The 23,869-nt window shown below is 37.9% G+C and overlaps 1 protein-coding gene across 4 annotated transcripts in view; it reads left to right on the top strand.

The window, feature by feature from the left end:
• The window catches only part of LOC117399664 (F-actin-uncapping protein LRRC16A-like), a 118,586-nt gene that overhangs the window by 83,144 nt on the left and 11,573 nt on the right, over positions 1 to 23,869 (top strand). The window contains exons 29-38 of one of the 4 annotated variants that reach the window (XM_059022710.1): positions 1,789 to 1,876; positions 6,497 to 6,646; positions 11,921 to 11,938; positions 15,548 to 15,614; positions 16,207 to 16,403; positions 19,686 to 19,795; positions 20,042 to 20,522; positions 20,958 to 21,006; positions 21,323 to 21,532; positions 21,759 to 21,896. In XM_059022710.1, coding sequence (XP_058878693.1) covers positions 1,789 to 1,876; positions 6,497 to 6,646; positions 11,921 to 11,938; positions 15,548 to 15,614; positions 16,207 to 16,403; positions 19,686 to 19,795; positions 20,042 to 20,522; positions 20,958 to 21,006; positions 21,323 to 21,532; positions 21,759 to 21,896 — 1,508 coding nt within the window. Of the gene's footprint in view, positions 1 to 1,788; positions 1,877 to 6,496; positions 6,647 to 11,920; positions 11,939 to 15,547; positions 15,615 to 16,206; positions 16,404 to 19,682; positions 19,796 to 20,041; positions 20,523 to 20,957; positions 21,007 to 21,322; positions 21,533 to 21,758; positions 21,897 to 23,869 lie in introns of all 4 variants that reach the window. The other 3 variants (XM_059022709.1, XM_034917429.2, XM_059022711.1) reach the window with 3 other exon arrangements.

Genomic DNA, 23,869 nt, shown 5'->3' with positions numbered 1-23,869 from the left:
ACTAATAGCAATTTTTTGTGGTGATGGATCTCATATTACTCTCCAATTTTGATCACCAAAAAGGCAGCAAAAAACGTTCAAGCACATTTGTTTTACCAAGTTCAATGTACAGTGCTACAGAAATGAGCTGCAAGTCATCCATTTCTGTTTTTCAAGCAGCTGTGCTTTTGCAATTGCTTTAAGGAAGGCCTGTATCTTTAGTATGTGTAATGAATTGATTACTTAATGAAATTAAGTCAAATTAAAACAATAGAAAAAAAAATAATAACATTTAACCCTTTGTCGGTAGCAATAATAAGGTTCACATGGAAGACAGAAAGGGGTGCAAATGCATCCCAAGTACATAAACACACAAAACTGTTTTATATTATTATTTATTCAACTCTGTATTGAATAAAAGTTGTCTAGTGCTAGGCATTGTTTAAATATTTGATGTATTTATTTTAATACAACAAAACTGCACTATCAATAGCAAATGCCTTTCAAATTTCACAAACACAATTATGAGTATTATATTGTACATGGAAACTCGACATGTACAAAATCTAGTATATAACCAAACTAACAATTTGTCAACACATACCTGTGCTTCAATATGAAGTCGAATTACGCTTAAAAAAACAACAGAAAGATAATAAAAAAAGGATAGAAATGCTTCAACTCTCGCAGTGCATGAAAAAAAAAATCCAAGGAGCATTGTTGTCAAAGTTTCAAAGTCCTTTACATAGGGGAACATTTACTCCACATTGCCAGTCGTCTCTCAGCCATCAATTCTACAGGTTAACAGGGGCTGCACAATAGTGGTAGCCTACTGTCACACGGCTGGCTGAGTGGTGACGTCAGAACCAGGAAATGAACAAGACAGACAGGATGGTTGAAATGGTAAAGGCGCTTGCTTGCGCCGGTTTATTGTAAATAAAAGGTTTGAACAAAACACAGGACATGGCACTTGCGGCCAAAATAAACAGACAAACAAAATGAACAGACACTAACAAACAGGGACGAACACTAAACAAACATGTACCGTGCTGTTTCTCCAGCACCACGTAGCAATTGCTTACTATTTACTTTTTATTTTCTCTCCTCACTCTCTCCTGTTCCTTCGCCCTGAACACACAACCCAGAGTGAATGAAATGTGCATCTATATATACAATTGTGCTGAGATTCAATTACCAATTAGTTATTCACTTGAATCCCAGCACATGAACTAATCTATTAAAACCCCGTGTTCACATATTAAAGTACTTTCAATGCACGTGAAGTGAAGTGCAATCCCTGTGCCTAAATACAATTATACATTTTAAATAACTCGTGCTACACACACCCATTTATATCCCGTGCAGCCATCTCTATACACCAACATTAACATACGCAACATATAACACAGAAATGCACACAGGGGCGGGGCACATTGCCACACCTACAAGAGGGGTTTTCAACCTTTTTTTTGAAACTGTACCCTTCTGTCTGGAGGTTTCAGCTCAAATACCCCTTTAAAATTTCTGCTCTACTAATTGGTACCACAGTTGCAATAAAAAGCAGATAAATATGATTAACAAATGTATTTTTTAGTTTATTTCAAGATATTGGTTTCACACCTGTCTTGGGAGTTTGGATTGCCGTTTTTGGATTGGGAGTTTTGCGATAATCTCATGATGTCACAAAAGAAATACAGTAGTGTTTGCCTACATTTTATCACACTGCAGTAAGTCCTTGCATTGTGATGACCCAGATGAGCATACTGTAAATTAAAAACTTTTCCTCTCTCTTACTCCATTTGCACACAGTGAAGTGAAGCTGAGTGTGGCCTCATTCCTTTCAGACCGAATTGTAGACGAGATCTTAGAATCACTTTCCAGCTCTCAGCACAAACTGGTGAGTTTTCTGCAACAACCATGTATGTCTTTCTTTGTCTTGATGGAGTTACTACTGTTCATGACAGGCTGAAAACATTTATCTTGATTCTATAAAGGAACAAGGATCCTCTATAGTTGGTGTTTATTAAGTCATGATTTGCAATGCCCCTCTAGCACAACTCTTGTGCCAGAAAAGCCTTCTATTGTTATTGGAATTAAATATGCTCTGCAAGTGATTTGTCAACCTTGCAAAATATTGTGAATCACTGTTTTAACTGAACACAAAAGGTCATGTTAGCAGTTGCTAGGTATATATTTGTTTTCCCAAAGTTAACAGACACGTAATCACATTTTAAAATAGTTTAAGGCATAAAATATCTCCCTTTCTCACATGATTCCTCGGTCGCTTCTGTAAAACCAGAGAACTTACTATGAGCTGGTTTTAATGGCTGATTTAACAATATACACAGGCAGGATATCCTAGACTCGTTACTCTAGTCTTATAGAAACAATATTGACATGTATACATTCACAATTGCTTTCTGTTGGTAGCAGCAGTATTCAAAGAGACAAATAAATAAATTATAACGCAACAAAAATACTGTAAAAAATAAATAAATAAAAAAATAAACTAGGCCAATACATTTTGCTTTCCAAAATGCCACCACACTTCTAAAACTGTCAGTTGTATTTGATATCCTGTACGGCTACTATCCCAATATTATAAAATTGAGAGAACTTTTTCTACACAAAATATTAGAAATACAGTCTCCCTTGAGGTCCCTTGAAGATTTTGTTTCAAACAGGCATACAATGCATAGAATAAACACTACAGAAAATCTTTATTGAATATCGCTGAAGGTCTGTCCTGGTTAATGAACATTATGAACCTGCTTGGGAAAAATCTTGCTTTCTGTTAGGTTAGCTGCATTCTATCAGCCATGCATTAATACCACATAGCCTTTAAACACTAGAACTACCAGAGTTATACGCATACCTAGAACTACCATGAGCGGTCCATTTGACTGCCGTATTAGAAACAACATAAATATTATAATGAAAGGACAAAATCGGATTTAAGTTGTAGTTTTATTCAGGCACATCATATAAAACATCTGCACAACTGAAACATTGTAAATAAATGAACAAAAATGGGTTTATATACAACCATATTATATAAAGCACAACTGCAAAAAAAAATACAAAATTAAATAAACAACCATATGCAAGTATTATTTATATACAAAACTGTACAACCGAAACGATGTAAGTAACAAAAAAATGAAACTAAAAGGGTTTATATAGACATAATGCGCAAATACACAACTATGTAAATAAAAGCTGGTACCAGAGTCCCTACCTTCAGCTGAAGGTACCTGCTTTGCACTCTTCTTCTGTTCAAAATATTTCTGGCAAAGTTCTTCATCTAGTTGCAATATATCATTTCTCCTCATTATTTTCTTGCTTGTGCATTCCTTGTAAAGAATACAAGAGTTGATGCCTGCAAGACCCAGCTTTCACTGAGTATTTCCGTGCCATCTGGTCTCAATCAATCTTTATTTTATATAGCGCCTTTCATAGTGGACCATTATCACAAAATGTCAACTACATACTTTGTTGTATTGTAAGACTCCAGTTTTTTTTTTTTTTTTATACCAGTCCCGATGGTAACTTTAAAGTACGTGAATCTAAATAGATCACAGGAGATACCTGGCTCACATGACAGACAGTAGAGCCTGAGGGGAGACTGATCTAATCACAGCTCAAAACAACACCCGGCACTCCTGACTGAGAAATACAAAATATTATTCAAAAACAATAAATAGTTACTTATAATTAAAGAACAAAGTGCAGTGCTGTTCAATACGATCATGGACTAAAAACAAAAATAAAACCAATACTTTAAACCTCCCCGTCTCCAGCACTCCTCCAAATCCCCAATGCCTTTTAAAAATACTAAATTTAAAACTGTTAAAAACATACTCACACACAGAGGGAGACAGGAAGCACAGCAGGAGCCTCGCTCTAAATTTCGGCGGCTGTTTCGTTCATTTTTCTCCACCAGCAACACAAACAAGTCTAATTCCTTCTCTGCTCCTGCTGGCTTTACGTCCAATCTCCACTCCAGACAAACCCGGGTTCACGTCCACGACAAAATCCAATCTCTCGCATGGATGAAATCAGGAACTTTTATATGAGGTGCTCAGCTGCTTCTAATTATCCAATTGACACCTGTGGGGGCTGAGAACAGGAGAGCATCAATGTGCCAGTGGGATCTGTGCTTAAACTACAAAAGCATTGTGCAAAACAAAATAAACATGCTTTAAAACAAGGTGATAAAATCAAAACAAAATAACATTAAATCAAGGTGATAAATCAAATGTGATTACTGTCATTTGAAATGTTAATAAAAAGTGCCTAAATACAGTGACGTGGGTCACCCCGTTACACATATATTTAGGAAAAGTCATAAACTCACAGCCCTGTATCTGCCAGACAGGAAGAGTAAATTCAATTTTTTTTGATAAAACGCGAACAGTCAAATTGACAGCCTTGGTAGTTCTAGTGTTAACAGACACATCACCTTTGATTCAAATTCCTCCGCCACTTACCTTTCCTAATATTATAACATTTAATATCTGTAAGTAACCACTAACTTAAATAAATGTCAGACCCAGAATCAAATTTTTATCATTTTAATAGAAAAAAACAGTTGAAGAACGGTATGAAGATGAATTTCCTGAACCAGAAAAAGTACCTGTAATTCAAATTTATTAAAATGAAAAACGGCACAGTGAAATAACAGAACCAGAACTAAGTCAACCCGAACTTTACTGAAATGAAAAAGCACAATAAAGCTTCTAAATGGGCTGTGAAAATCCTACAAAGCTGGCTCCAAGAAAAAGGTAGTATTTTCTAAGGACGAGTTGAACAGTCTCCTCAGGGAATTTTATGTCTGTTCCGTACAGCATATCAACCTTTATAAGTCTGCGAGCTGGTGTCAATCATTTTTTTAATGACCCACCATACAGCAGAAAAGTGGATTAGCAAAACACAGAATTTAACAACGCCACAAACATATTCGTAGCAGTAATTAAAAAAACTAAGACAAAGTGAAAAAGACAAAATAGCACACTATCCCCCAAGTAACAGCAGTCAATACAGATAATTAAGAGCAAGTGAACATTTAGTCAAAAAATCACTGATCTGTAATTGAAGTTAATTTAAGTTCTATCAGATTTATTTGTCATTTAAATATGTATGTCCATTAATAAAATAGTAAATTAGCAAGTAATCAGTGTTTTAAGTTACCGTTACTGAAGCAACGTGTTTAAAATCTGCGTATCTGATAAATTATACTGTTTTTCGGTTTTTATTAATTTCATTGTTTGTTGCTTATTTTTAGCTATTTTAGAGTTTTATGAAAATTTTTTTTTTTTTTTTCGGGGCTTTTGCTTTTTATATACTGTATGAAGTTATTGTTTTTGTTTACTTTAAACAATTCTTGGTGCATTTTTCTCTGTCACAACACAATATGTATAGTAACTCTGCAGTACTTGCACACTTCAATTGTACCTTCGTTCCTTTGCTGTCTTCCAGAACAAAAATCCTTATGGTCACGGGCATATTCTTCTGGGTTTTTTTTTTGTGTTTAGGCATTTGTTTACATTTCTCCACAATTTGTCTTGCGAGCAAGAAAAATTCTAGAGCTGAAATGTTGAAAAGACCTTTGAAACAGTCTTTGAACTTATAAGTGTTGTGGTGAAGTGTTACAAGATAAATACATCAGTCGAAGAATGAAAGGAGATGTATTACCCGGAAACTGGGTGAAAACAATACCGATGTTCTTCTGTAGATGTCGCTGTTTCTCATTTCTCTGTAAATCCCTGGTATTACAAATGGCTCTGTAATTGAAACAGGTGTTAACTGCTGAAATTACTGATTTAATTAACTGCTTGCTATGTGTGTTTGACTCAAGGAAGGTGTGTAGGAGTCCAGGAAGCAGGCGCGTGTTTACACTGCTAAAGCCGACTGTGAGAAAAGCGTGTAAGAGAAAATACTGTAGAACAGCGAACCACTCTGGTTGTCTTTGGAGTGACAGTCTAGTGTGGACTTTGTTAACGTTACCTGTGTTGTATATTTGTTTGTTTGTTTGTTTTGCTGGATAAGTGGCTTATCCGTTCCAACCACTAGTGAGGGAAAACCAAAATGCACTGTTTAGTTAGTACTCCAGTGGGAGTTAGGTTTTCTTTTTCATTTTTTGTGTATTTTGTTTGTTTCATTAAAAAGCCCTCCTCTTTCTGCAAATAAAATAACAACTGTTTGTTTGGAAAACCATCTCCAGTATTTAGTAATCTGCAATTCAACATCGGTCACCACACCACAGTGCACAAAGTTGTCAGGAAGTTAACAATAAAAAGAAAAATTACAGGTACGTTATTTAAATAGTTGTAGCAACACCTAGGGACGTGTAATGCATGAACTTAGATGGACAGAATGGCCTCTTCTCATTTGTAAATGTTCTTATGTTTTATATGTTGTTCTTAATAATTATATTTCTAGTTAAAAGGTTCTGAAAACAAAGCAAGCAATTGCTGTGTCTTTCCTCAAACTAAAAACTGTAATTTGGTCTTACCAGGCAGAGCACTTGACAAGACGAGGTACACCTCTTGTTCACCAGGAATCACTTGAAATAGAGGTGATGGAGGAGAAACTGGTGAAACGCTCCACCCTGACAGCCGAGGACCTCACTGAGATTGAGAGGCTGGAGGAACTGGACACCTGCATGGTAGGCCACACCAACATATTAAATGATTACTTTTCACAGGTTTTTACAAAGGAGGACACAGACAACATGCCCCACATGTCGACCTGTTCCTATCCAATTTTAAATAACTTTAGCATAACAGAGGCAGAAGTGTTAAAGGGACTAGGTGCTCTTAAAATAAACAAATCCCCTGGGCCGGATGAGATCCTCCCAATAGTACTCAAAGAAATGAAAGAAGTTATTTACAAACCTCTAACCAAGATAATGCAACAGTCTCTTGACACAGGGGTTGTACCGACAGACTGGAAAATAGCAAACGTAATACCGATCCACAAAAAGGGAGACAAAACCGAACCAGGTAACTACAGACCAATAAGCTTGACTTCTATTATATGTAAACTTATGGAAACTATAATAAGATCCAAAATTGATCTTAGGAAAGGGAGATCATGTCTAACTAACCTACTTGACTTTTTTGAGGATGCAACATTGAAAATGGATAATTGCAAAGCATTCCGGTTAACTCTGCTCGCAACCTCGGCGTCATCTTTGACGCGACCCTTTCCCTTGCTGATCATATCTCGGCCACTACACGCACCTGCCGATTCCACCTATTCAACATCCGCAAAATACGCCCCTCCATCTCTTTCTCTGCCACTAAACTCCTGGTTCATGCTCTCGTCTTCACCCGCCTCGATTACTGCAACTCCCTCCTCCTTGGCCTTCCCTCCTACGCCTTCACACCACTACAGCAAATTCAAAACGCCTCTGCCCGTATCATATTCAACCTCCCCCGCTCCTCTCATACCTCCCCTCTTCTCCACCAGCTACACTGGCTCCCTGTTTACTACCGCTGCTTATTTAAATTCCTTACCCTTAGTCTACAAATCCCTCCATGGTCTCGCCCTACCCTATCTGGCTGCACTTATCACTTACTATGTTCCCTCCCGTCCCTTACGTTCTCAATCTCTGTTGTCCCTCTCGGTCCCACTCTCGCCCTGTGCCCAATCCTCTTTCTGTTCCTTTTCCCTCCTGGCTCCCCTTCATTGGAATAAACTCCCACTCCATATAAAACAGTCCCCTACACTACGCAGTTTTTGCTCCTCCCTTAAAACTCATCTTTTCACCCTAGCCCATCCCGCTGCATGTCCTAGCCCCTAACCCCCGGTCAGGACTGTGCTTGCTTGCCCAACTCTGCCCTAGCCTCTGTTCTCACTGTAGCACCACTCTACTTACCCACCCTTGCCCAATAAACGTACCTTCTTCCTTCAGCCTTTTCTTTTGAATGTACCGTTTAGTTTAAAAATTGTTCAGCGCCTTGGTTAAAGGCGCTATATAAATAAATATATATAAATAAATAAATAAATAAAAAAATAAATAAATAAATACGACATGGTTTATTTAGATTTCCAGAAAGCTTTTGACAAAGTCCTGCATAAAAGATTAATTCTCAAACTGAACGCAGTAGGGATTCAAGGAAATGCATGCACATGGATTAGGGAGTGGTTAACATGTAGAAAACAGAAAGTACTAATTAGAGGAGAAACCTCAAAATGGAGCAAGGTGACCAGTGGTGTACCACAGGGATCAGGATTAGGTCCTCTGCTATTCCTTATCTACGTTAATGATTTAGATTCTGGTATAGTAAGCAAACTCGTTAAATTGGCAGACAACACAAAAATAGGAGGAGTGGCAAACACTGTTGCAGCAGCAAAGGTCATTCAAAATGATCTAGACAGCATTCAGAACTGGGCAGACACATGGCAAATAACATTTAATAGAGAAAATAAAGTATTGCATGCAGGCAATAAAAATGTGCATTATAAATATCATATGGGAGATACTGAAATTGAAGAAGGGAACTATGAAAAAGACCTAGGAGTTTATGTTGACTCAGAAATTTCTTCATCTAGACAATGTGGGGAAGCTATAAAAAAGGCCAACAAGATGCTTGGATATATTGTGAGAAGTGTTGAATTTAAATCAAGGGAAGTAATGTTAAAACTTTACAATGTATTAGTAAGACCTCACCTAGAATATTGTGTTCAGTTCTGGTCACCTCGTTACAAAAAGGATATTGCTTATCCCGGGTTTAAAAGGCATGTCGTATGCAGACAGGCTAAAAGAATTGAATCTATTCAGTCTTGAACAAAGAAGACTACGCGGCGATCTGATTCAAACATTCAAAATCCTAAAAGGTATAGACAATGTCGACCCAGGGGACTTTTTTTACCTGAAAAAAGAAAAAAGGACCAGGAGTCACAAATAGAGATTAGATAAAGGGGCATTCAGAACAGAAAATAGGAGGCAATTTTTTACACACAGAATTGTGAGTGTCTGGAACCAACTCCCCAGTAATGTTGTTGAAGCTGAAACCCTGGGATCCTTCAAGAAGCTGCTTGATGAGATATGGGTTGGCTGAAGCCACTCCAAAGTTTACCTTAGCCCCCCATCAGGGACCGATAATACAGTACATACATTCAACGTGAACTCAGGACTGGGTGCTTGATGTATGAGCACCAACAACAAGCTACTCGTTTTCGTGCTGAAGGGGGAACTGCGTTGCTCCTAAACATTCCCTCCAGTAAATTTTATTACAGTGTAACGGGCAGTGTTGTGTGACACGCTGCCGTTACAGATCCTGCCCTGGGTCGGTGAAATGAGATGACGTTAAAAGCTCTAATACCGAGCCCGGCTCTCTTGCATTGTGGTTTACCCACCATTCACACAGGGGGATCGAATGCCCAATTGATTTTTATGCTGCACTGTATTTTTCGATGTGTAGATAATGGCGAATAATAGTGAAGTTTGGGGATTTTTTATTATGTCTATGTCATTTTATGTTTAAGTTTTTATTTCAACATTGTATCAATGTGCGACATAAGTGGGCAGTAAAAGTGATACGACAGAGACAGTTCAAAAGGCGACAAGCTATTCAATACAGGAGAAAAAAAGATGCTCAACCAATGTATTTGCCTTGCAACAACGTTTCTCCTGCGCAGTGAAATATCAAGGTTTGTAAACTACCTGCAACCACATCTTTAACAAAATGTTCTTCAGATGTATTCTCCCATAACTAAAACATTTAATCAAATATAGATAGGAAACTAGTGTTTCTGCTAGTTCTCTATCAAAGATATTGGCCGGTTTTGTTACGTTACATTGTAGGATTTTTCTTCTTTGCAATGCTTTTGCATAATTGCAACATGCAGCAGTACAATGTAGCAATTATGCAAAAATACCATAGTTGAAAATTGTAACTTTTTTATAGAGCTGTGTACCAAACCAGACTTAAACAAACTGCATACATGTCTCCATTTAACAATCTGATTGGTCTGCTTTAAATCTGTATGCTATAAACCCAATTGATAAAAATAATAAAATATGTCAAATGAAGGACTGGGACTACTGTCAGCATCAAACTTATTACCAAATGACTCCATAGAATTGATCTGATTTCCAGAGCTAGCAGAAACTTCAGAGTGTATGAAGACTAAAGTGTTTAAGTAAATAAATAAATATGATCATACATGCCGCCTGAGCCCTGGGCTGGTGTGATAACAAACAATTCACCCCCAGACAGGTTAGCATTCACACAGGGCAAACAGAATAGATCCACACCAGGGTCGATTGCCCAAACGAGCCGAGACCACCTGTTTTTCTGATCTCGGATCGGATCATTTGCTCTGAGGCCCCATTTACATGGGAGCGATTGGACGCTCGCTTGAGGCGTGCAGGGTCGCCAGTTCGCCCCCAGCCTCGGCCCGGTTACAACAGTACTTGCTTCATGTCAGTGGCGGACATAGGGTTCACAGAAATGGTAGGCAGTTGAATATCTGAAGTAGGCAAATTATATGTGGAGGTCCAAGTACAGGACATATGTCTCAGGAATATATACAGTAAAACAACACTAGCCTATTCTACTTGCTTGGCAACTACAAGACTGCATTTGTGACTGTTCCTATATCAAAAGTATTTAACATTCTGACACACATACAGCAGCCATACATACAGCCAGTACAGCAACTGAAATATAAGTTGGATTGTTCAATTGGATTTAGATACCACAAAATATATATATTAAATGTTGAAAACCAGGTAAACTTCAGGTTTTAATCACCCAATTAATTAATTTGACAATGTACATACAATGTAGAACATAGGACAACAATGCAGGTATTGTAGATATTGTTTCCTAATGAAAATATAAAATATTAAGCTTTTTGTTTTTATCAGAAATAAAGGATTGTGAGCACTAGTACCTAACAAAAAATGTAAACCGCAGAGCATAAAAACATCTTTCACCGGTATTGTTTATTTTAGCTACAATTAATATACTGTATTACTAAAAAAAATAGTGTAAATATTTGCATGACGTTCAAACTGTTAGTTGGTAATGATAAGCAATATCTCCTAATAAGTATTTATAAAAAAAAAAAAATAGCGCTTTAAATAAATAATCCATATAAGAGAAAAAGACGCTACTTTAGTAAAACAGACGTGTTGTACATTAAAGTTATGTTGAATACTCACCTCTAGTGCGATATCTGACATTGCATATCCTCTGCTAGCTTTCCAAAGTCTGGTGTGCACTGTGTTATGGCCAGCTTCATGCAGTCATTGAGATGAGTATCAGTCAAGCGTGATCTATACTTTGACTTCAGGTACTTCATTGCAGAAAACGCAGTCTCAAACAAGTATGCAGATCTGAAAAAAGCACACATGTGAAGACAAAGTTCTTTCAAAAGGGGGTACTTCTGTTTCTCCACAAGTGTCCAAAACCCCTTGTCAGATGATCAGGACTTCAGTTCTAAGTCATTCTGAAGTGCAAGTCATGTACTTCCGATGGCTTGGGTATATTATCTCCTTTCGGTAATGGATAACATTTCATACTTGAAAGGGAATTCTGGTTCCCTGAAATATAAATGTTATCCATTAACCTCCAAGGTCGCTGCGTCCATTCCTTCACAGCAGGCTTGAAGAAAAATTGGTGTCGATGTCGGTGCGCGCAGCTCCTATGTTCCCTAGGGAGTGGGGCTGCAGCTGCGTCACGGAGGCTCCCAAGAGCAGCTTTGGTATAAAATATTCAGGTTTAGGGTCGTTAATAGCTAAATACCCATTCGGTAATGGATAACATTTCTATTTTGGCAATTGTTTCTCTCTTCACTGCAACATCTCTGCTATAATCTCTGCTGCAGTTTTAATTTTCAGATCTTTTTTTCTGAAGTTCATTTGTACTGCTGTGTCTCTTCTCTCCCTCCTGTATTCTGTTTTGTTTTCCTTTGCTTCATGGAGACTCTGTGCTGCACCAGTGTAAGTACCACACTTCTCTGGCCTCCCTGCTTGCTTACATGTCTCTGTGGTCCATTTCCATTTGTGTTGCCCATTAACCCCTTTGGGAATCAGCATTGTCCACCATCAGTATTTAATGAACTAACATGCCTCAATTTATATTGGTATAGGATTGCATAGAGGATGGCTGAGTTACTGTACAGACTCAAAGCCTCCTGAGGCATATTGGAAAAGCCATTGTGAATTCCAAATACAGGGGATTTATATATAGAAAATCTGCTTATCAGTGAATAAACTTTACACTTTATCAGAATTTGGGTGTATATACCCAATGTATGTAATATCTGTCACACTTGCATTTAAGGAGGCTGTGTGGTCCAGTGGTTAAAGACAAGAGCTTGTAACCAGGAGGTCCCTGGTTCAAATCCCACCTTAGCCACTGACTCATTGTATGCAAGTCACTTAACCTCCTTGTGCTCCGTCTTTCGGGTGAGACGCAATTGTAAGTGAATCTGCAGCTGATGCATAGTTCACACACCCTAGTCTCTGTAAGTCGCCTTGGATAAAGGCGTCTGCTAAATAAACTAATAATAATAATAATAATAATAATAATAATAATAATAATAATACATACATACATACAGTATATACATTTAGAGAACTGCTTTATCAATTTTGGATAAATCTAGGTTAAGACATTCCTTTGCACAAATTATTGATAATACAATCAATCAAGCAGTTTAGCGAAATATACACATTTACTAACAATAACCAGTTTCCAACATAGATAATACATTATACTTGACAACAGAGTATACAAGTGCAAGAAAAAAATAAGTAAAGATGCATTCCTTCAGATTTGAAATACAACAGCATACACAAAGCATCCTTTCTTTACCACCGACATACAGACGAGCACACAGACACATAAATGTATACATACGTGCATAATAGTATTGTTTATGTAAAAACAGATTTCTGTTATAATGCAGAGTCCGTTATAACACAGTAAGGTCGTGGCTCCCATATCCCCCATAATGCAATTTGACTCACAAACGTTGGGTGAACGTTCCACATACTTTTAAGTGATCCTGGTGATGTTATCGTGGATTATGCTAGGATATATTGTAATAGAAACTCAAAAAGAAAAGAAAACCTACCTGATTTTACATTACCATATTTAAACGCATTTAAGTTGAAACTGGGACATAGTACTGTAGCGTTCTTTTTTTTTAATGCTTAATTGCGTTATGACAAATTTAATGAAAAAAATGGCACTTTCGTTCATGCGATCAGCTTTAGAACACCAGGTGTGATAGACGTGACGGCGATACGTAGGCAGTCCTCCAAAGATTCTTGTGTCAGCCTGTTTTTCGTGCATCTGTTTTTAATATTGCATTCATTGCGGAATAAGACACTTCACATGTGTAAGTAGATCAAACATGGAGAGCACAAACAGAGCCAGCGGTAGCAGTCTGGACATATATAGGCGGACCAGAATTATTCCAGGTTTCCTTTGTTAATGAATTCAGTTATCAGCAATGACGATGCCTGTAAATATACTACTAGTTCCAGTTGCTGCTTCGTCGATTGCTGGAAGCACTTGCTTTGCATAGGACGAGAAATCACCATCGGGGTTGATTTGAAACGGATCACAGACAAAATCGATTACATACCTGGGAATACTGAAGTTGTCAAAGCGAGCACTGAAACTGTTATCAGTTATTTTGAGTTACGTTTCACTTACAACATACTGGAATGTTAAACTAAGCTAATTTGTCTCAATAGCTACAACACAGATGCTATATTACTGTATTAATATTTATTTGGAGGTTACAAGGACATACTATCACAATTTTCCTTTTTAACCTACGTGATCAGTGGGGGGTGGGTGGGATAGGCTCTGTGGCTGCCCGCAGGTCATTTCGCCCTCCGTCAAATTTAAGTGCTAACCACTGCTCTAGATGAATGCAAGAAAACCTTTAGAATTGCCCCTAATACCTCTAGGAAAAAAAATATTTAGTATGAGGGCTCAAGTTCCTGTTTTTTCTATTTGTAAACACAAACAATTAGGCTGGTGAAATATTCAATACATACTGAATGTATTAAGAGACACTGAAATCCAACTTTAAATAATTCGAGAAGCACATCATATTAAGTCTTATTACAGTAGATTATTGTTAATTGCATAGCCCAGTTGCCTAACAGTTTTATGCAATTAACCAGCATTTGCAATTATCAGTAACATATACAGTGTAATACATATAATTGTGTACCATATAATTGCATACAACCGTGAAGTACATTTCTTTTGAAAATGTATGTTCCTCGTTCTGGTTAAATGCATAAAACTGTGAGAGACTGGATATGCATTTCACAGGAATCTACTGCATGGGCATTTTCATAGGAAATGTGCTTCACTTTTTTTAAAGTTAACAGGAATATGCAATTATCATGTATGCAATTCATTGGAATGCACTGTACTTGTATAATTCTTAAACCTCCAGTAATATTATATTGGCACGCCATGGCTACATTATAAATAAAAAAAAATGTAAATGTAGTTTTTTTTCTTCATTTTCCAGAATATATATATTCACTGACTGGCACGACACTTAAACACTGCTCTTACAACTAAATTAATTTCCTCTGCAACAAGCATTAGGCCCCCACCTGTGCCTTTCACTCAAATTTTATGCAGCACAGACTCTATGTGTGCCTAGCGGCCCTAATACCTGCTGCTCTTGTACTGTGCAGTCAAAGTAAATCGAACGTCTGGAGAAATTCTATAAAAAATCAGTGGTCACAGCTGCCAGTTGGCATAATGTCACAGCGCATCCACCACCTTCATAAAGGAAGGACTTGCACATTATGAAGAAATCTTAGGGAACAAAATGTTTTCAGACAGAATTTTTTTTTTAGAAAATCCTCTAAAATTAAAAAATTACCTTTGAAAAAAACCTTTCTTACCTCCAGATTACCCTGAACAGAAACAAATGTGTATAAACGTCCTTGAATTCTGTGTTATTTATTTACAGTTTACAACATTTATTATTATAATAAATATACAATTTAAATAAGAGCCGAGTGAGACAAGCTGCTGTGCGATACCAGGCTAACAGGGGCCAGGAATAATCGACCCAATAAACCGTGGATTTGAGTACCTGCACATTGCGTGTGTCTCCTTCCTTCATTTTCCATCATATGGTACAATATTAAATTGGCTTGTGGGCATTGTAAGTAATTTTGCAAGCAAAAATGCCAATATTTGTTATAAGGTGAAACACAAATAACGTGGCCCCCTAATTATGGACCCCGACAACCGCATTTTAATGGGGTACCACTGTATAAGCGTGTTGACGACCACAAAATACCAGCAGCACAATACAATCAAATTATTACAGGTATCATGGCTACCTCTAAACGGCAAAACTGTGCGACTAGAAGAAGTGTGTATTACTGAATTCTGCTTAATCAGGATCTGTCAGTACTGGAATTAAAAATTGCCCTGATTTTTTACCTCACTTTTACTGGATACAGGTGAAGAATTGAGTTGTATTATGTTCCTTCACAAGGTTTACTTGTATATCTTTGCTTGCTAGTAACTGTTTTTTCCTCTCCGTTTGGCAGATGACACCCAAGTCAAAGCGAAAAAGCATTCACAGCAGAATGCTGCGTCCTGTATCAAGGGCTTTTGGTAAGCATGGAACTTGTGCATAATATTTAAAGAATATCCTCAAATAGATGCCGACAGAAATAAGAGTTTTTAATTAAAACAAAAAATAACAAAACCTAACTTTGTTTTCTTTTTATATTTATCTGCTAGATGGTCGCTATTTAAAATTAATTTACTGTGCTGTGAAATGATTTACATATAAATAGGATTTTAAAGATTTTAACTATTGAAGCTAGGCTGCTTTTACTGTAAAATGTTAATGCAAAACTCTCATTTACTGGTTTATCATCCACTAATAAAACATTGAAGAATAAGAATATGTAGTATTACTTACTTTCTTTTAGTAATCCTACATAATAGGAACAATGGTAACACTTTTGTGATTTGATGACAATTCAGTAAAAAGGTGTCACAATTTCATAAATGAGATAATGTTTTGTTCATACATACACACTTTTCATGTTTTATTATGAAGGTGATGATTATAGTTTAATAGTCATGGCTTGTTAAAATCCACTAGAGAAATATATAGGTGTTTTGAACTATATCCTTCAGTATTAGAGATGGGTTTTGTAGATTGTGTGTGCCATTTAGTATTTCCTCTTCCCTGCAGAAATGGAATTTGACCTGGATAAAGCCCTGGAAGCAGTTCCCATCTACATTGAGGATCTTCCTGTTGCTCACAGCATGCTGGAGAAGAGGTGTTCCGGTGCCATTCCAGAACTGCCTTCAGAGGAGGGGAAGAAACTGGAGCATTTCACCAAACTGAGGCCCAAGAGGAACAAGAAACAGCAGCCTAGCAAAATGACTGTGAGTGCTGAATCGCAGGAGGAGAATGTACAGTAGCGTTTACAGCACTCATGGTTCTCCCTAAGAGTATATTTTTTTTTTTTTTAAAAGTACAACTTAAAAAAACCAAAAAAAACCCACTATTTTATGCACATAATGGAGTGAGAGTTCCGTAATTGTCCTTTGGCAACATGGTCATTCTGGCTTTTCAAGGCCTTTGCGATTTGAATGCCTTTCCTGCAGGAGGAGAAAATTGATGAGTGTTACATAGTTTTAGGAAATAATTCTGTCACAGGGCTTCGGTTGATGTCAATAAACTGCCAGAGTAAGTAATTTAAAAACATTAGTGGAATTAATAGTTTTAGTGATATCTTGAGCACTTACTGTGTCTCGTCTATGCAGAGATTGATGTCAGTCTGTAGGTTTTGTTATCTTGTTCTTAAAGATTGGGCTGCATTTTCTTTGAATATATCCAGGTATCCTCATTCCAGTGTGTGTGTGAGGAAGTTCTTGATGTTTCGTTTTTAGTAACTTGTTCTTTGTGGCTTATGGATTTTTTCCATAAAACATTAACAGGCGAGTTTAAAGACTTACAGTAGACAGCCAAACTCTGACTTTTGATGCCTAGTGTTTTTTCATTCATAAATATACAGTAATGGTAGCTCGCTGGCATGCGGTATTGAGTTCCTATAGGTATAAAAGAGAAAGAAACTCAGAAACAAACTCAAAATAAATTTGTCCCTGTAACAAATCCACCCCCTTTATAAAATATCTTCTATTGCATGAAACACAAATGGTAATACTGGAATTGCTCTGTAGGTGTGTGTTGATATGAACTGCACTATTCTTAAACTTAAAGAAGAGACATTGGAGATGTAATTGTTTTATTTATATAAACCAGGTAAAGCGTTTGCATCCCGATTTTAAGACAACAGTAGGGCCCTATGTCGCAAAATTTAAAAAACATACATTTTTATAGAATTAATGGTTCTCTTCCATGTACGAAATGTAACCATTACTGAATGGGTGTTTACCTTCTAAAGACCTCGAAACCTGAATATTCTATACCAAAGCTGCTCGGACGAGTCTGTGATGCAGTCATGGCCCGCCCCCGAGGACATAAGTGGACTGCATGTATAGATCTCATTGCCATTTTTCCTTTCAATGATCTGAACTTGACCAGAGAGTCTATCAGATACTTGTTGCTTATTACTGTATACAGATTTGCAATTGTTGGTGTATTACACTTAATTAATGCAATATTGAATTAACGTTGTAATAGTTTTTACTAATTACGCATATATTGTCCACACAGCCTGTTGTTTGTTACCTCCCGCAGCGGCCTTGTGTCCCGCATGAAGCCAGCAACATCAGTCGACAGACTTGTGCTCTCCTTACAGGCTGCGTAGCTCCGGCTGGTTAAATAAAAAAAAATGTGCTTTAAGTAACAACACTATTATATTCTGAACTGCAATTGTTTTATTACTGTTTTCTGTGAGAGGATATTTTTCTCTTGTGTATTTTCTGTTTCCTTTTACAGAAATATGCACACAGCTGCTGGGTTCAGCACGCTGCGTTGGACTGAGATACACTCTTCGGTTGAGATTGGTACAGTCTCTTTCCACAGTATCTCGCTGCCATTTTGGTGACTGCTTTGCATAACCATTACAAAGGCTGTTAGTCCCTCAGTATCGTGTGGGTACTGACTGTGTGGTTTTGCCAGTAGCTTATACAGGTGGGCATCCCTGTATAGTGCCTCACGCGGTAACTGTGAACTGATAGGACCTGTACTGTACTGGTACCATGGGCACCGACCCGCTTCGTTCACGACCAGTACCGTGCCATACCAGAACCAATCCATGTTCGGGTCTTGACCCGCCCCGTTACTGTCTATTACCAGTCTGCCTGTTGAAGACAAGCATGGCAGATGCTCTTCCTGCCCAGGGCCAGAGCATGCCAAAGAGGCATTAGCAAAGCACAGTTTCTGTGCCGCACCAGTACCAGTCCCCAGCAGTGGTACACATCTTTTTTGTCTGTGTATTTAACTGCCAACAGTTCCTCACAGCGCAGAGCACTGGTCTCACCACACCTGTGTTTGTTGGCTACCAATGCTGTCATGTTCCCAACTGTGCCAGGTATTGCTGAGTATACAAATTGCTTTGGGTTACCAAATGTTCAAAAAGTTCATTAGTGATAAATAACTGGAAAAAGTGAATTGGGGTAAACCAAGTTGGGTTCACAGTGTTTAAAGGTGTGACAGACAAAAAGGGGTATTTTGAGGCTGGATGGTGTTAGGGGGGGTCCAGTGGTAGAATGGCTGAAATCTATTGTTTTGGGGGATATGGGGAAAGGAGAAAAAAATCAAATCAATATAGCATAAATCAGTCTCATTTTGTGTGCGTTTTTTTTTAACTAAATACAACAGTAAACAATCAGATCAAATAATTATAGAAACTTTTAAATGGACGAGACAAAAAAAGTGAAATCAATCATTACAATAAAAAATGACAGATAGCGAGACAAAATATATCCTGAAAAGATTTCAGGGGGGTGGGAGGAGGGGGAAAAATAAATCAATAAGTACTAATATGTTTTCAAATATAGAATGGGAACAATCAGGTAAAATATATAATTATGAATAAAAGTTTCTCAATTATACAAATAGTTATTGTATAGTTTTTTTTAAAAAAATTGGGGACAAATTAAATGAGATCTATATAAAATTATAAAACAAGAGGAAAAAATATATTTTATTTAGATCAATCTATGAAAAATGCTTCAAAACTACCTAAACTGCTGCTTACAGTTTTTCTCCAACACCAACAACCAGACACAACAGTCTGATACAAGGTTTCAAGTACAGCAACCCTAACCCTAACACCAACTCAACCAGACACAACACAGTCTCGTACAAGGTTTCAAGCTACAGCAACTGGAATTAAAAAAAAAAAAAAAGCATTTTTGAGGACATACCAGGTTTGTCCAATGGCAGTGGTTAATTCAATGTATCGTGATATGCATCGTATCGTGAAGACTGTCAATGCACAGCCATAGAACACAATTGGACATTCTAAATTGGAGAGAATCAAGGGTAAAAATAATTGCAAAATGATTACCTAGTCTCAATTGACCTAAATACTCAAAAAAAAAAGTTTTAAAACGGTTTTAGAGTCATTATTTATGATGGTAATAGTCAGCAATATCAAAAGTAGCTGTGTAGTTTTTGAAGTGTTTTTGATCCTGTGTGACCTTGGAAAAGTGTTTTTTTAAAGCAAGTGTGAATGTTCAATTTCTCTTCAGCAGGTCAGTGCTGCTTCATCTCAAGAGGGAGAGCAAAATGGCCTCATGGGAAGAGTCGATGAGGGAGTGGATGAATTCTTCTCCAAGAAAGTTACTAGAATAAATACCAAAAAGTAAGAATATATTTAATTGGGCAAGGAAAAATTACTTTGAATACCCCCCCCCCCCCACACACCTTATTGTGTGAGTGAGCACATGTGAGAGAGAAAGAACTACCAACTCACTATTAATGGTAGTTGAAAAATGGTTCAAGATCCTCATGATATGTATCCAATAATTGATACCTGAAATTGTAATTAGTGTCCCACTCTATAGCAGTGGGTCAACTGCTTATCTTTGTATTGTCCTGTTGTTTCCAGGAGGTCTTCTCTAAAGTCCTCTAACTCACAAGACGGAGGGGAAACAGAAGAAAAGAAGAAACGAGACTCCAGGAAGAGCAGCTTTTTCAACCTGATCAAGTCCCGATCCTCCAAGTCCGAGCGTCCCCAGACAGTAGCTGTGAGTGAGGAGCCCCTCTCCCCCAAGAGTTCTGTGAAGAGCCCTGCAGTGGAGCCCACCTCCCCCAAGAGTTCTGTGAAGGGCCCTGCAGTGGAGCCCAGCAAAGTGAAAGAGGTGAAGCCGGTGTTCACAGACCAGAGCAGCAGCTCAGACCGCTCAGAGGAGCTAAAAACCCCTGACTCCATGGACGAACACTCAGAAGACTCGCTGAAGGGGGACAGCAAGCCAGAGGGCAAGGGCAGCCCACAGGGAGGGAGGCGTTATGGGGTCCAGGTTATGGGCTGTGGGCTGCTGGCCGAGATGAAAGCCAAGCAAGAGAAGAGAGCAGCTGTGGTGCATAAGGTGAGTGCCATTAAACTGGTCAACCTACTTTGCAACAGATTGTGTGTCCGTGTTTAATAAGGAAAACATATGCAGGTAGCCATATGGTTAATTTGCAGCTTTTATGACAGTTCTGCTTTAGCTAAAAAAATAAATTATATGCATATTAGGGCTGTCAAGTAATTTAAAAGAAAAATCACAATTTTAAAAAAATAATCGCGATTAAAAATTGTAATCTGTTATTCTTGGTTTTAATCGCATATTTAATTGATTCAATTACTGCAACTTTTGACCATAGCTGTAATATACACGCAGTATTTCAGTTTGAATCCTATAAAAGGCTTTGTTTCAAAGTTAAAGGGTTACAATAAGACAAAGCCACCTTCATGTCTATATCGAGAGACGTATAATATAAAGATTGATTCTTTCATTCTTTTTGATCTTTTTGTTTTACAGGCACATGACAGCACTTCAAGTACAGCCCGACACGACGGAAGTGGTTCAGGTATGTTTGCTTAACTTCAGTGTAGTCTATAGGCTGTTAAACTTAACTTAACCTACATGTGAAGTTCAGCAGCTAGCTTGAGCCGAGTGCATGTCTGTTAAAAACATTGACAGTGGCAGAATCATATTTAAACTTGATTTGTTAACAGATGATGGCACATACCGTAGATATCATACTGCTTTGCTGTTATCTAAAGTAAACTCACTCTGAACCCTGTCTACATTACCGGTATGGGTGATCTAGTGAAAGCAGAGTACATTTGTTTGTGTACAAACACATATCAATTGTGTATTTCTTTCTTTTTTTGTTATAATAGCAACTACGGGCCACAATACCCCGTCTGAGAGCCGGTTGCCTGGAGCAAAAGGCGATTCAACAGAGAACAACCTGAAGAGTGAAGCCAAGCCTGAAGCTGGAGTGAGGTTGCACAGTTCTTCCATAACCCCCACCAGCCCGAAACCCCCCCCACAGACCACCAAGCCCAGTCTAATAGGATGGCAGAAACCCTGGAGTAGCAGGAGCACAGGTACATTGTTTTAGTGTGCTGTCAGTCCATTATACAATGTATTGAATATTTTAACAGCATATTGCTTTTATTATTCAGTATTTTAGGGTTGCCTGCTGGCATCTTGGGTTGGTATTGACATATCAGAATACAAGGTGCTTATTAAGGAAAGTGTACTTGTTTTTTTAGTTTTTTAAAGGTTTAATGTGCACAGTCTGAACTGTGTTTATTTTTAACCCTATCCCAGAGGAAGGCCCAGAGTCTTCAACAGAAAGCCTCTCTCTGCTGCCACACTCTTTGAAGAGAGGTCTTTCAGAGAAGGAGAGAGACGGGCAGAGCAGCCCTCTGTTCAGTGGATCCGGCAGCTGCTTTCCAGCACAAGAAGGTAGGGGGGTTTGTAGTACAGTATGCTGTGCCAGCGTCTAGGGAGAAGCATAACTTGATATTCCGGATTGATTGGACAATAAGTTGTTTTTTTCTACTTGATTGTGACAACGAGGGCCACAGCCAGGAATTTTGGGGCCCGGGACAAGTCCTTTGAAAAGGGCCCCTCTCTCAATTTAGCGAGTGCATATTGACAGGATTTGCCCTGAAACGCACTTCTATTTTTTCTTTCCACGTTAAGAAAACCTTAATTGAAGAAGATATAGGTTCAGCTTGGTTAAAATAGAGTAACTCTATTTGAATCATACATTTCCTAATGATTTATATACAGTATTCTGTAAACATTCATCATGTGTTCCATTATATACAGCTATGGCCAAAAGTTTTGCATCATTAGAATTTTAGGATTGAGACGTAATTAAAACTATAAATAACAATATGAACATAATTTAGATCTTTTATTTAACATCATGTAATCAAAGAAACTACAAAATTATATCACAAAAGTCTACCGGAAGCCATAATAGTTGTACAGTATTTCATGTTGGATTTTTGTCAATTTTTTGTTACGTATATGGAAAACTACAAAGCGATATATAATTCAGTATGCTAACGTAACATTATTCAGCAGGTTTCATTCGACTTTATGAAACAAAATGTGTTAATTCTATAGGGTGATGCAACACTTTTGGCCATAGCTGTAGACTCAATTAAAATATATGGTTCTCATACACCATATGTAAAATTTCCCCCTAACGGTTTATAATAATTCATAAAATAAGTAAAAACTAAAATTAATGGTTTTCTTCTGCAGATATACATCAGAAGCCTAAATGTCTTCTGTTATAGCAATTACCTAGTTATTCTAACAAACAAATACACAAATCCTGATGTCACTGAAAAGTTCTGTGTTTTTTATTAATTTTAGCATGTACATTCACTGTGAGTTTGTTATAACCTTCAATGAATCCCTCATGACTAGAGTTACCCAGAAACCTCTCGTGAATTCAAGTCAAGTTAAAGAACTTCACTGCAGCTGGATAAAATTTTTGTTAAGAATACGATGCTGTGGGGTCCCAGAGTGGCTCATCCAGTTAAAGCGCTGCCGTTAGGAGCGCAGGATGAGTCACACAACTTGGACGGCAGCAGTTTGCGTCCGATTGTGCAAAGAGGCCGAACTTTGCTGGGGACTCTGAAGGGGGTGTCACTGTGGCTCTAATGCTCCCGGGGTGGGGGATGGGAAACCGACAGGGACTCCTCCTCATCGCGCAACAGCGAACCCTAATGACCAGATACCGAGCACATTGATTGGATAAAAAGCAGGGCTCCAGGATTGGTAGCCCACCCACCTCTGCCCTGGATTGGTCGGCGTAAAAGCGATTCTGGTTTTAGGCTTGTGAGATCGGAGGACGTTCACATGCCCTCAGAACGTCTGTGCTGTGTGAGGATTCGCTGCGGTGAGAAGAAAAAACATAATTGGACATTCCAAATTGGAGGAAAATAAATAAAAATACTAATTGATCACTAAATTACAAAAAAAGATGCTGTTATACTGTTAGTTGGGTTAAAGATTATAAAAACTGCCCTACTAGGTGACAGTGACAGACGAATGTGACAGTTCTATGAATATTCTAATGCCATAATGCTAACTTTCAGAATCCCACTATCACAAAATAAAGAAAACCTTCAGGGCAAGTACTTATCATCTCAAGTTAACAGAGTCTTGTGAGTATGTGGCTTATAGAGCAACTCGGCATGAGTATGGAATATCAGGGTAATCTTGTCAAATGTATTCGTCTTTTGTTTAGAATCGCTTTTTCCATTTCCTGTTTCAGTCTCCACATTATGATGATAGTTTAAAACATTCCTGTGGTGTTGGTTGATCTCTAGGAAACATATTTTCTCCAAGTAATGCTGGTACACCTGACTGTAACCATTAACCTGTTTAACCTGCAACATTCTGCCCCCAGTGGA

This window comes from Acipenser ruthenus, chromosome 4 (assembly GCF_902713425.1).
Source record: "Acipenser ruthenus chromosome 4, fAciRut3.2 maternal haplotype, whole genome shotgun sequence".
Classification (NCBI taxonomy): domain Eukaryota; kingdom Metazoa; phylum Chordata; class Actinopteri; order Acipenseriformes; family Acipenseridae; genus Acipenser; species Acipenser ruthenus.
The sequence above is the reverse complement of the archived record's forward strand: the minus strand, read 5'-3'. Positions and strand labels throughout refer to the sequence as shown.